Raw genomic sequence first — 13,356 nt, forward strand, 5'->3', positions numbered from 1 at the left:
GCCGCTAGCACCAGGTTGCGGTAATGGTAGTGCAGGTGCACGACGCAGGAGAAAGTTGAAAGTGGAGAAGATACTATTCATGTGTGCACAGCTGTATTGCTGCGGTGCAAACAAGAAGAAGGGCTGAAAGCGTAGGTTGTCAATCAAGGTCAGCTTCGTTTAACAAACTTGTACGCGTACTACAACCCGTAAACTGCAACCCAGTTTACCGCACGCGCTAGATACGTTTCACCGTCTAGACTTTGCAGCCAAACGTAAGAGGCGCTTTCGTAGGACAGGGGTGCGCCCGAGTGGCTGCAGTGTCGACGATAAGACAGGTATCATGTCAGCGGCAGGGTGCCGTTCGCGCGCGGATGGGGAGCTGGGAGGGGTAATCAAGCCTGCGTACCGAGTACTTTGCACACGACGACCGCTTTATACCAGAGCCACTTATCTACCCATGGGCTGGGGCCGTTGAGTTCGACTCATGCCGTCAAAGCCCACAATCACACCACCTGCCCGCTCAATTGGTGATGAGGCGTTTGGCTGGAATCAGACTGCTAGCCACAACCCAAACCCTGATGGACAGGGGCAGGCGATGGATTTGGATACGCAGGTATTGGCGAGGCGGCGTGCAGACGTACAGGTTGCATATGAGGGGTTTGTGCGGCTCGAAAGGTGGTGGCCGGCGACACGACCTCATTCGAAGGCGAACATAAGCGAGTTATTGCGAATACCATTTGCATAACGGTTTCTCTGGTTAGAGCGTCGATCTCCGTCTCTTTCAAGATGAAGTTTTCATGGTTGCCACTCTCAAGAGGTTCTATCGTGGGTATAGCGAGAGTCTGATTAGGGAAGGACTAATCTCCATTCATGCCTCAGGACCCAGTCAAAGTCATGGCAGCATCATTATACAGTACACAGGCCACCAGCTCGTTGCCATTACCATTCATCAAACATGTGATCTGACGTTTATGTGCATAGCAGAGGCTGACAGAGAAGTGCCACGCATGTGCGGCACGTTGTAGCGGCCTGTCAACTGTCTGGAACCTCAATCAATGTCGTTCAACGATTGGCACGCTTCACAACATGTTTTGACTGATAGGCACAGGGAGCAGTGGGGTAGTTTTCCAGGTGGTGTGAGTGTAGCCATCTCAGTGTCCCATCACGTTGCGCCTACAACTGATCGGTAGACAAAGCCATGGCACCATGCCGAAGCCTTGACGGCTTACCGATACGAGTATGTCGGAAGGTTCACGACATCTAGACCTTTGTGTTGTACTGGGTGTCATTCTGCCATGCCCCCGTCCGTCGATTCGGGGCGGCACAGTGTTCCCTATTGAAGACGGCTCGTCTACACCTTGCACACTCTGGCTCAAACGTAGCAGATGATGCACACGGCACGATCGGTGGATGACTTGCATATTGCATCAAGGTACGCTGAACGCCAAACCGCGTCCGCATCTGCAAGTGATCATGTTAATTGAGGGGCAAGCAGCGTATGCTGGACCAGCGCTTCGGGTGCTTCCATGGTGTGACGAACACGTCCAGGTGCAAGAATGTCGCTGCCGTATTGCGTATCACTGTGTCATGATCGGGTAGAGACATCAAACGGCGCGTGTCGTGCCCTGGTTGACTGTGCATGTACAGACGTTCGCATAGTTTGGGAACGTGGTAATCCCCTTATTGAATTGGGGGACCGCATGGTCCCTAAGCTCATGGTGGTGTAACCCTGATATCTGGGAGACTCGAGCGTCGCCTTATCAATACGCCATCTACCCGCATTTCAGAGCAGCAAAGACCGGGCAGTGCAGAATGCGGTAGGTACTCTGTCCATAGTAGGTGATCAGTAGGTGCCGCAATCTTGCGTGCAGGGAAGATGCCACTATACCAGACCAAGAGTAAACGATATTCGCCCAAGGTAGCATCGGTCGCAAAGAAGAAGAAGAAGAAGAAGAAGAAGAAGAAGAAGAAGAAGAAGAAGAAGAAGATCAAGAAGAAGCTATTCGAATGCTCGATTAGACTATTGCACAGAAGCAAAGTCGGACTATGCCACGAAGACGTTCAGTTCACCGCGATGAACAAGGCGGTGTCGAGCAGATCAGTCTGACCGAGGGGCAAATCAGGCGCAAGGAAAGTTCCATGCAGAAGCAGACATGGTGATAGGCAGACTGGCATGCAAGAGCCAGGCTCGGACGGTTGATTGTGACCATTTGTGGAGTAGCGGCATCTGATGTAGCTGTCATAACGCGTTTGCTATAGCCGTGCAGAGATTTTGAAGAAGCTTGGGTTGGATGCGCAACCAAACAGATGTGGGAAGATCTATGCCTGAAAGCATTCGTCCGTCGTAATTGGGGACCCAAAAGCCGGCAAAGACCGAATCGCTGTTACTCGGAAGGACGGCGTCGGGAAAAAAGCATCATCAATCGGCAGGCGTCAGGTCAGGTTTGGTGGTTTGATTCCGAGAAACTCAGCGGTGTAGACTAGGTACAGCCATCCATGGCCAGTGGAAGGAAGTGGGGACAGGATCCTGGGGTTCGCACGCAATGTGTTTAGGGAGCAGGCTAGTAACGGGTCTCACAAGGTGGGTTCTTCTTACGCAGCAGGGAGGACACACAGATGCCATGCTGCCTGCAGCGGTCAGGCTTGGATAGTAGTCGACAAAGTGTTTCAGTACCGGCGAGTGAAGTCGGGGACGGGGCAGCGGGCAGCATTTGTGGGCGCAATGGGCAGTTGCAGGCGTGGAAAAGCTTCTGGGTGTCTGGGTCGATATGAGGGCCATTCGAGGCCTCTGGAGACGCGCCCAGGTGGCAGCTTGGCTTGGCTCGGTTTGGCGGATCAAAGTCCGGACAGGCCAAGAGAGTGGCTCTGGGTTCATTCGCGTGCAAGCTGTATGGCTGCACGACGGCACCACGGTTGGTTAGGTTTATTTCTACATCAGGCCTTTTGGTTGCAGGTTGTACGAGCAGCCAGCCGACTGCAGCCGCCGTCGGTCGGGGGGGGGGAGTGTGGTCAAGGGTACCGTAGTAGGCCGATATCGAGGCTGCTGGCTGCTGGCTGGCTGGCACAGGTGCAGGCATGCTGATGCTGATGCTGGCTTGGGGGCAGGGAAGGTTCTGCAGCTAGCCGTGGCGGGCTCGTGCGGGCTCGACGGCGCTGAGGTTCAGGTACATCTCCCGTCGTGGACCGCATGAGTGTCGCATTCGGTAGTCGAGGGCGTCGCGTACCAGGCCGCGACGAGGCTCTCTAGACGGGGGCATTACGGGGACAGTGGGGTTGTTGCAACATCGAGGCATGACGGTGAATAGCGCGCTGAGCCCAGTCGTCTGGAGCGCCGGCACGCTGTGCGTCGGCTTGGGCAGCCGAGCATGGCCTTGTCAAGCCAAAGCCTGAAAGCATGTACCTATACAATCGCCGCCCGCTGCAGCTCGTGGTGGTGTCGTTCGCACGACAGGGATACTTGACGTTTGCTTACTAGCAAGGCCTGCGGCTTGCGAGCATCAGTGGGGTTCGCTGTTGCTAAGAAAAATAGCTGCCCGCGCGCGTCGAGGGCCTGGATATTCACTCGGCCTCCATAGTCAGGTCGCCCATATGCACACTTGCTCGTCCTCCGCACCCCCCCCCCCCCCCGCCTGAGCCCTACTGTTTCTGTTTGCCTCATTACCACTCTACTCCCTTCCCCCTACCCTACCCTCCCTTCCCCTCCCCTACCGCTACTACTCCTTCACTCCCGCGCAATCCGAGCGTTGCGCACCACCACAGCATCAGCACGTACTCTACCTGCTGTCCCCTCTTCCCCTAACGCATCCCCCAACGCATCCCCCACCTGCCGACGACACCGGTGCGCAGCTTGGCTCGCGCTCCCGTCTCATTGGACAGCTGCCGGTTGTGCCTATCGACTTACGCAGCACCCTTGGTTTTGATCTCAGACCCCTCATCAGCAGTGGCCACCGCCGATTCACACACGCCCAGGATATTCCCATTGCTCCCTCCACTTTATAGTTGCTCACTGTCGCTTCTTATCAACCCCCACAAGTCCTGCTCACTCCTGACTCTGCCTCTCCACGCATCTTTGGACTTCCATCAAGTGGGTTCCTCACCTGGCCCACATAAGTCTCCACGACCACTGCCGCTGCCGCTGCCGCCGCCGACTCCGCCGAAGCCATGGACACGATGCAGCAGAACTACGGCACCTATGTCAATCCCCAAGATCTAGAGAATAACCACGGCGACTTCCAGGACTCGTTCTGGCAGATGCGCATCGACCCCAATGCCTACCAACAGCCCTACAACGCTGCCGTCCTGTCTTCCACAACCGAGCGCTCCGGCCGGAAACAGGACTCGGCCCTCGATCTCACTTCATTCTCCAATCAAGCCTACCCCTGCATCAAGGCTGAGGACGACTTCAACACGTTTGTGCACACGACAAACTCCACTCCCACTTCCAACACGCCCTCGCCGCCAGACAACTTTGTCTTTAGCAATGCAAACTCCCCAGGTGACTTTGTGCGCGACCAGAGCCAGACGAGCTCACCCGAAACGTGCAATGACTCCCTCACAAACGACAGCTGGCCCGCCATCCACATCCCTCAACCTGTCGACCAGTCTCAGGTCTTCATCGCCCTCGACAAAAACAAAAACAGGGCCGAAACACAGATCAAGACTACCGTAACAATGGACCCGCTTTCCCCCCACTACCAATGGATTCGCTTCCCGCGCCATAACCTCGCCAAACCAAAGCAAATGGCTAGCACCGAAGAGGTCAATGCCAACGAGAAGAACAACTGCACTGCTCGTCTGCAGCTTACACTGGTGTTGGCAACGGCCGTCGAAAAACCCGACGGCCTGGAACGTGCCTTCCGTCGTGCTAGGGGTGACGAGCCGACACCAAGGCGCCCACGTGGGGTAGCCATCACCGACATTGCCAAAGACGACCGATGCCACCCCCAGAATGGCGGTGCCGTCATCATCTGCGAGGGCTGCAAGGAGCGCGAGGCAAAAAGATTCAACCGCAAGAAGAAGCGTGAGGCCGACGACGAAAAGGAGTGGTCGTCGTACGAGGACGAGCGCATCATCATGATCAACGAAAAGGAGTTCAAGAGATGGCAGGACAACGACAGCCCTGACCATTCCATGAACGCAAAGAAGGTCGAGTTTGTCATGCGCATCACATGCTACTGCAGACACCAAGAAGACAAGTCACCTGTCGGCTACAGAGTCATCTTCACCTTCAAGGACGTCAACGACAACCTCCTTGCGCAGGAGATTTCCGAAATTGTGCAAATCACAGACGACCACAAGAACAAGGAAAATCCTTCCGAAACTCTTAGCTCGTTGACTATTCCCACTGGACCACACGACAGCATGCCCATGCAGTACACTGTCCCCATGTCCGAGTACTCTCCTACTGTCTGCAGCAGTCAGTATTCGCTGCCTACAACGCCTATCGTTACCCAGGCTCCCGGTTTGCCTCACTCACAGAGCATGTTCTTCCCACGGGAAGCACAATATCCTCGCATGATGAACCCCGCTGCCGTTACTCAGGCTCCAACCCAGTCTGGTATGGGTTTCTACGGTACTGCTATGCCTGCACCTGCACCTACTCAGCAATACGCCTCACACCAGCGTGGTCAAAGCTACTTTTCGCCATCCATGCTCAGTCCGACGGGTGAGCAGATGCCCACACAGTCTGGCTACGCACTTCACCGTCCTCATTCTCTGGACAGCTTTCCTCAAGCATTCAACTTCAACTACACTGCGCAACCATCATATCCACAAATCTACTCATCACAACCACCATCGCGGGCTACTTCACGGCCAGCATCGCCAACCTGGGATCAAGGAAGAGGAGCGAAGAAGATGCGGCCTCAGCCCGCTGCTGGCTTCATGTTGTTTGAAGATTTTGAGGAGTAGGCATTTTTGATTGTACGAAAGCACGAAATTACGAACATATGGCACCATGCATAGCGGGCATCAGGGCGGCGTTTCTGGGACCTTTGTTTCTGGGATCAGGGGAAAAGCGTTTTGTCACAGCAATTTGGGCGTCTTGATTTCCACACCCATTTTGCTTTCAACAGAGGATGTTGGACATTTTCTTCTCTCTCTTGCTCTTGCCTTTTTTTGTTCAATCCCTCATAGACTATTTTTCTTCTGGTTACCACTACCAACTTTAATTACTAGACTAAATCCAAGTATCCAATTATCGGCTGCTGGCCCCCTCGCGAGGGCCGCAGACGAGGCTATTCTCACTCTGTATCTGTGTATTGGTTTTCATTTTTTGTTCGTGACATGTGTAAGCCTAGCTAGAGGCTAAAGTGATCCACTGTATCGAAGATCATGTGTCTACTTTATCGCATCATATTGACCCTGTAAGTTCCGAAATATTGAACAGCTGTTTGGAGTTTTGTGGATAAAGAGCTGTGTGATTGTTAAAGTACATGGTGCATTCGGCATGTTCCGCAAGTGAGTTCTCACCCAAATTAATGTACTTGTTCATGTGCATGTTTGATAGAGTGAGGGGATCGTGGAAGGTACCATTTGCGGGCACGATTGCGATAAGGAACACATGTGATTTACAGAGCCTTTCCCCGTCATGCTCCTCTCCTACCTCCTACCTCCCCATGTATCTTAGTCAAGTCTTCCGACGCTCAACAGCGCAGCACAGCATATACCCCCCCTCTCTCTCTCTCTCTCTTCTTTACCTCTTCCCCTCCACCCCGGTATCACCACCATAATTAACCGAGCACAGCCTAGACATTCACAGGGTCCGCATAGACAGGCAGCGGATAAGCTACGGAAGATAATATAAAAGAACATAGATTACGCGTGTGGGTTGGGTGCAAGTTAGATTGTATACGAGAGAAGAGGCAAGGGCGCAGCGTCGGTTAACTTGAGAAAGGTGGGGGTAGTGGGAATGGCGTTAGCTTTGCGAGCAACGTAGGCATGTAGGCGCGAACGAACTCGAGATTGAGTTGGGTTGAGTTGGGCTGGGCCGGAGAATTATTTTGCTTGCAAAGGGTAATTTGAACGACTGAGTAAGTAGATTGTATAGTACAGATAGTGTATTCCATCCATAGTTAGGGAGACGGACAAGGCAAAGACGATGGATGTCCAAACAACCTCCACCTCCACCACCACCACCACCACCACCACAACCGCCGCCGCCAAAAGGCGTGTCCAAGGCGTTCATGCACATGCAAGTCAGACAGCTGCGATGCGATCTTCAACGACTCCACCATCGCGGTAATATGGGATTGCAGAATCGAGATCATCATGGCTCATTTGCATTGGATTGCTTGCTTACTTCCATTGTCTGACAAGACTATATATATGCTGTGTGACCAACATGAAGGAAAAACGCCCGCGCACGCCCCGTTCATCCATTAGACCGCAGTTGAGTTCAAGTTCAGTTGACTTCGTTTCCTTTGCGTTCGTTCGTTCGTTCGTTCGTTCGTTCGTTCGATTTGATTTGAAATAGATAGCCAAATAGCCGCTACCGATAGTTACCGAGAGCCGATAAGGAAAGATTAGGAAAAAGTAAAAGAGGAGAGGTAAACTCCAAACGCCATGATGATTTTGCACCGAAAGAAGATAAAACAGGAAAGAGGTCGATTACAAAGACCCAAAGGAAACACCAGGAATTCGTCGAGAGAGCCACAACATAACTTGGCTGGCTTTGAATGACCAAGGTGAGGCCGGAACACCTCCCTACACCCACAAAAGACCACCCGAAAAGCCTTGTCTGCGCCGGCATGGCTATTCGGAAAAGCCGCAACGGCCCGAGGCCGCGCCTGCAGTCTGCGCCGCCGCCGCCGCCTGGCTTGACTATACCACGCCTGTCCGAACATGCATGAAGCCCCCCCTCGTGCCCAAAGGCATGTACGGCAAGGCATCTTGCTGCGGGCATCTGTGGTGCATCCGCCGCCAACTCGCATGGCGCAAAGCCGGTTGCGCGATCCATGTACACGACCGTAGGCTAAAAGCCTGCAGCGCTAGCCTTTCTGTACTCTTGAAAGTTGTTGACATGTGAAGCAATTGAGGCATCTTCCTGGCTGCGGAGCTCCTCGTCCCACTTCTCTTCCTCTTGCGCGTGTGCGGCTTCAAAGGCGGCGGATTGGCCGCGGTGGAAATACATGGGTGCGCGCTTGAGGAGGGCGACGTCTTGCGTGACTAGGATGTGCTTGACACTTGAGCCTGGTTCCTGTCAGTGGGCATGCAAGCACGTTGGGGTATGGTGTTGTGGTTGTAACGTACCTGGTGTCTCATACTTTGCCTGCAGAAGCAGCTGGTCAACGACATGTCGCAGTCCGCGGGCGCCAGTTCCCATCTTACTGGCCTTTCTAGCGATCTCGCGTAGGGCGCCGTTGGTGAAGCGCAACTCAATGTTACGGAGAAAGGACTTGTACTCTTCCTGTCGGATGAGGCTGTCTTTGGGTTCAGTGAGGACGCGGACGAGAGCGTGTTCATCCAAAGACGATACAGCGCAGACGGTAGGGATACGACCGATGAGCTCTGGGATCATTCCGAATTTCTGCAAGTCGGCTGGCTGCACGTAGTCGAGAACGTTGACCTTCTCTTCGCGTTTGGGCTGCCTGACACTAAATGGATTCGGCATCTCCGTCTCTTGCGGGACGAAGAATGGCGAGTCCTTCTTGAATGTCTCAGCCTCGACACCGCCCAGCATGACACCATCAGCCGCCGCGTGGGCGCTTGATGCGCGTATCGATGCGCCAAAGCCCATGCCGCTCTTTGACTTTCTGTCCAAAATGATCTTGTGTAGGTTTGAGAATGCGCCAGTGCATATGAAGAGGATGTTGTCAGTTCGAATGTTGAAAACCTCGCCTTTATTACCGCCTGGCCCGGGTGGTGGAGGGCTACCCAAAGGACCTCCAGAGAGCCCACCAGGTCTGTTTGCGCTTCTCTCTGGCTTGGCCTGTACTTGGACAGTTGTGCCCTCGATGATCTTGAGCAGAGCCTGTTGAACACCCTCTCCACCTACGTCTTTACCATACGACATCTTGCTGCCGGCAATCTTATCAATCTCATCCAACACAATGATGCCATGTTCGGTCGCCTCAATATCATAGTTTGATGCAGAGAACAAACGCGCTACACACGACTCGACATCGTCACCAATATATCCCGCCTGTGTAAAGGTAGTGCAATCTGATATGGAGATGGGAAGACCCAGCGTCTTTGCCAGTGTCTTGCACATCAACGTCTTTCCTACACCTGTTGGGCCGAGTATAAGCACATTGGATTTCTCTATCTGCAGCTGGTGCTCGCTGGTATCGAGCAGCGAGTCGACGTCTACGGGGGTGGGCGATGTCGGCCTGTACGAGGGGGCTTCGTTATACGATAGAGGGTCATTATGGCTGTGCAGTTCTACGGTGGACTGTTGGCCCGGGAACTCATCTGGTCTTGTTAGGCGCGTGACGGGAACGGGGCTATGGAGGGAGTAGGGCTACCTTCTACAGGATGTCTATTATACACACTGGATCGTCGCTGCGCCTGGGCTTCCAGTCGTGCCTGCTCATCCAGTTGTCTCTTGAGCTCCTGGATGCGCAAATGGTGCTCGTGGACGGCCACGCTCAAGACTATCTTGGCGCGGTCCTGGTCGACGACGAACTGGTCAAGATGCTGCCTCAACACTTTTGGCGTAATGTGACCCACTCCCACGTTGCTCGTGGAGCCCAACGGGCCTCGCGTGGGCTGGTCAGGCTCATAAAAGGACGAGTAGCCCTGGCCACTGAAGTCGGAGCGATTGAACCTAGAGGACGACGCACGCCGGTGAGACTGTGGCAAGGGTGTGCGGCGGGAGATGCTGTATAGAGCGATATAAGACGCGCGGGCCTGGGGCGATACGGCGACGGGTAGGGCCCGGTGGAGGAGGCGAGGGATCATCATCATAGTGAGAGGTGAGCACAAAGGATGTCACATTCTAGAGTTGAAGGAGCACCGCGAGCGCGCTCCCACGAGACTCATGCGGCTACGGTGAATGAACCGTGGTTGAGCCGCGCTCTAGCTCCCCACGTCCATGGATGAGCCGTAGATGCGGGGGAAGGTCCCAGCCCCACGATTTCCCGCGGCCGATAAGGCAGAAGTAGCCGGCGCCGTGGCTGCCCTAAAACATTGACAACGGTCGCGCGCGTGTAAGAGCGAGGCCAGGAATGAAACCGCCTTGGACATTGCGGATACCCATCGGACGGACATCGCAGGGCAAATCCTTCACCATGCGGCCCTCTGCGCTGTTGGGACAAGTGGCGTGGGCGCGATGCCTGTTCAAGCTGCCTGAGCTATGACGTTGATTGTTGGGTTGGCAACGAACTTTTGGTTGAGAGCAGCGCTCAGCAATCGGGTTAAGCACCCCGCAAATTTCAATTCCTCTCCCCTGCTATCAGGCGAAGAGGGTCGACTTTGCAATTGAACCTTGCAAGCTGTGGAGCCTGCCTTGTCCTGCATTTCCCATATAGCTTTCTCTGCTAGCAACCTTGACTGTGCTCTCCACCACTATCACACACCATGGACCTCAACAGCGCTTCAGCAAACTCGACCATGAGCGACACCCCGGGGCAGGTCCCCAACGATGGAACCGGTACGGATCATCATGGCATTACAGCTGTCACTCAATTGACTAACACAATGGCCTGCAGGCATCATTCAGATGGATGGCTACCTCGAGCCGTTCAAGGACGCTCTCAAGAGCCGCTTCTCCAAGGCTCAGAAATGGATCAAGACCATTGAAGAGACCGAGGGCGGCATGGAGAAATTCTCGCGGGTACGTACTATGCATTGCTATCCCCAGCCGAGTAGCTGACAGGTCTGCAGGGCTACGAAAAGTTCGGCTTCAACGTCCAGTCCAACGGTGACGTCGTATATCGCGAGTGGGCCCCGAATGCTCTGCGCGCCTACCTCATTGGTGACTTCAACAACTGGGACCGCGATGCGACGCCCATGACCAAGAATGACTTTGGTGTCTTCGAGGTCACTGTGCCTGGCAAGGACGGACAGCCCAGCATCCCCCACGACTCCAAGATCAAGGTACGTTTGTTGGCTGGAATGGAAAATCAGCACTAATTGAATCCCCCAGGTGTCCTTTGTCGTCCCCAACGATCATGCTCGTCAGGAGCGCCTTCCTGCCTGGATCACCCGCGTGACCCAAGACCTCAGCGTCTCCCCCGTATACGATGCCCGCTTCTGGAACCCTCCCCAGAAGTATGTATGGAAGAATGAGAGACCACCAAAGCCTCAGAGTGCGCGTATCTACGAGGCCCACGTTGGTATCTCATCGCCTGAGCCCAAGGTGGCCACCTACAAGGAGTTTACGCAAAACACCCTACCCCGCATCAAGCACTTGGGATACAACACTATACAATTGATGGCGGTCATGGAGCATGCCTACTACGCCAGTTTCGGATACCAAATCAACAGCTTCTTTGCGGCGAGTAGTCGCTATGGCTTCCCAGATGATCTGAAGGAGCTCATTGATACTGCGCATGGCATGGGTATCACTGTGTTGCTCGACATGGTACACAGTCACGCATCCAAGAACGTGCTCGACGGTCTGAACATGTTCGATGGAAGCGATCACTTGTACTTCCACGAGGGCGCCAAGGGACGACATGAGCTGTGGGACAGCAGACTGTTCAACTACGGTCACCACGAGGTTCTGCGCTTCCTGCTCAGCAACTTGCGTTTCTGGATGGAGGAGTACCACTTTGATGGTTTCCGATTCGACGGTGTCACCAGCATGCTGTACACTCACCACGGTATTGGAACGTAAGTGGTTATCATTCCTTGTGCTATTATGCACTAACGCATTAATAGGGGTTTCTCTGGTGGTTACCACGAGTACTTTGGCGACTCTGTAGATGAGGAGGCCGTTGTATATCTCATGATCGCCAACGAGCTGCTGCACACACTCTACCCATCTTCCATCACAATTGCGGAAGACGTATCGGGTATGCCCGGTCTTTGTGTGGCACTCTCACTTGGTGGAATAGGATTCGACTACAGATTAGCCATGGCTGTACCTGATCTTTACATCAAGTGGTTGAAGGAGAAACAGGATATTGACTGGGACATGGGTGCTCTCGTTCACACCCTGACCAACAGACGGCACGGCGAGAAGACCATTGCGTACGCTGAGAGCCACGACCAAGCGTAAGTGAAACACCCAGTATGCATGACCATTGCTAATATTCTTCAGGCTTGTTGGTGACAAGACACTGCTCTTCTGGCTTTGCGACGCACAAATGTACACAAACATGTCCGTTCTGTCGGAGCTGACGCCCGTGATTGACCGGGGTATGTCTCTGCATAAGATGATCCGATTGATCACACACGGTCTTGGTGGTGAGGGCTACCTCAACTTTGAGGGCAACGAGTTTGGTCACCCAGAATGGCTCGACTTTCCTCGAGAGGGCAACAACAACAGCTTCCACTACGCCCGTCGCCAGTTCAACCTCCCAGACGACGAGCTTCTCCGCTACAGGTTCCTTAACGAGTTCGACAGCAAGATGCAATGGACAGAGGAGAAGTACGGATGGCTGCACTCGCCCCAGGCCTACGTCAGTCTCAAACACGAAGGTGATAAGGTCGTTGTGTTTGAGCGCGCCGGGCTCTTGTGGATCTTCAATTTCCACCCTCAGAGCAGCTTCACCGATTACCGCGTTGGTGTAGAGCAGGAGGGTACTTACCGTATCGTCCTCAGCACAGACAGCAAGGCTTTTGGAGGTCATGGTAACGTCGATGAGACGACAAGATTCTTTACCACGCCGTTTGCGTGGAACGAGAGGAAGAACTTCTTGCAGGTCTACATTCCCTGCAGGACCGCCATCGTCCTTGCTCTGGAGAGCACCTTGTAGAGAGTGTATCGACAGATAATGCGGCTGGAGTTAGATCCAACGTTGAAGATTATGATAGCGACCGCATTCACTAGCGAGAGTGGCTAGATGCCTATAAATGATAGAAATATGATTAGTTATGCATCAGAACATTGTCAATTTGTGAAGCCTTGTGTGTTTCTGTGACAGACTCAGGGCTGACTGACATGCGGCTGTGGTGCGTTGCTACAAGTTTTTATCAATATATCCGCAGTCTCATGTACTTAGTAATTTCTCTTGCTCTAATGATGTAGTCGTCACATAGAAGAAGACATTCTATGGACTGAAAGCAAGGAAGCTGATAAAAAGATATGCATGAGGGATACGTACCTACCAAGAGGTGAGAATGTGATTAAATTACGTGGATGGAGTGTCCCAGACGTTGAGATAGACACGGTGTTTGTGATACAGGATGAAAGTTTGCAGTTGAGTGCATCGATTAGGCTAAAGATTATAGTATGTATGCACGCAGGGAGAAGAAAATAAGTAGAGG

General features: G+C 53.5%; 4 protein-coding genes across 4 annotated transcripts; 3 read left to right on the forward strand and 1 right to left on the reverse strand.

Annotated features, from left to right (window-relative positions):
* Nucleotides 1-4,152: 4,152 nt before the first annotated feature.
* On the forward strand, nucleotides 4,153-5,892 carry PtrM4_096050 (Herpes-BLLF1 multi-domain protein; the record flags this gene model as incomplete). The annotated part of the gene is made up of 1 exon (XM_001934003.2): nucleotides 4,153-5,892. The coding sequence occupies one exon, from the start codon at nucleotides 4,153-4,155 to the stop codon at nucleotides 5,890-5,892; it is 1,740 nt and encodes a 579-aa protein (XP_001934038.2).
* Nucleotides 5,893-7,954: 2,062 nt separating this feature from the next.
* PtrM4_096060 (ClpX, ATP-dependent protease Clp, ATPase subunit) lies at nucleotides 7,955-9,888 on the reverse strand (the record flags this gene model as incomplete). The annotated part of the gene is made up of 3 exons (XM_001934002.2): nucleotides 7,955-8,172; nucleotides 8,233-9,393; nucleotides 9,447-9,888. The coding sequence occupies 3 exons, from the start codon at nucleotides 9,886-9,888 to the stop codon at nucleotides 7,955-7,957; spliced, it is 1,821 nt and encodes a 606-aa protein (XP_001934037.1).
* A 612-nt stretch (nucleotides 9,889-10,500) lies between these two features.
* On the forward strand, nucleotides 10,501-10,795 carry PtrM4_096070 (uncharacterized protein; the record flags this gene model as incomplete). The annotated part of the gene is made up of 2 exons (XM_066107167.1): nucleotides 10,501-10,573; nucleotides 10,632-10,795. The coding sequence occupies 2 exons, from the start codon at nucleotides 10,501-10,503 to the stop codon at nucleotides 10,793-10,795; spliced, it is 237 nt and encodes a 78-aa protein (XP_065962835.1).
* A 137-nt stretch (nucleotides 10,796-10,932) lies between these two features.
* On the forward strand, nucleotides 10,933-12,845 carry PtrM4_096080 (GlgB, 1,4-alpha-glucan branching enzyme; the record flags this gene model as incomplete). The annotated part of the gene is made up of 4 exons (XM_001934001.2): nucleotides 10,933-11,019; nucleotides 11,069-11,757; nucleotides 11,806-12,141; nucleotides 12,188-12,845. 4 exons carry the CDS (start codon nucleotides 10,933-10,935, stop codon nucleotides 12,843-12,845), a joined length of 1,770 nt encoding a protein of 589 aa, XP_001934036.2.
* Nucleotides 12,846-13,356: the final 511 nt, after the last annotated feature.

Source organism: Pyrenophora tritici-repentis, chromosome 4 (genome assembly GCF_003171515.1).
Source record: "Pyrenophora tritici-repentis strain M4 chromosome 4, whole genome shotgun sequence".
NCBI lineage: Eukaryota > Fungi > Ascomycota > Dothideomycetes > Pleosporales > Pleosporaceae > Pyrenophora > Pyrenophora tritici-repentis.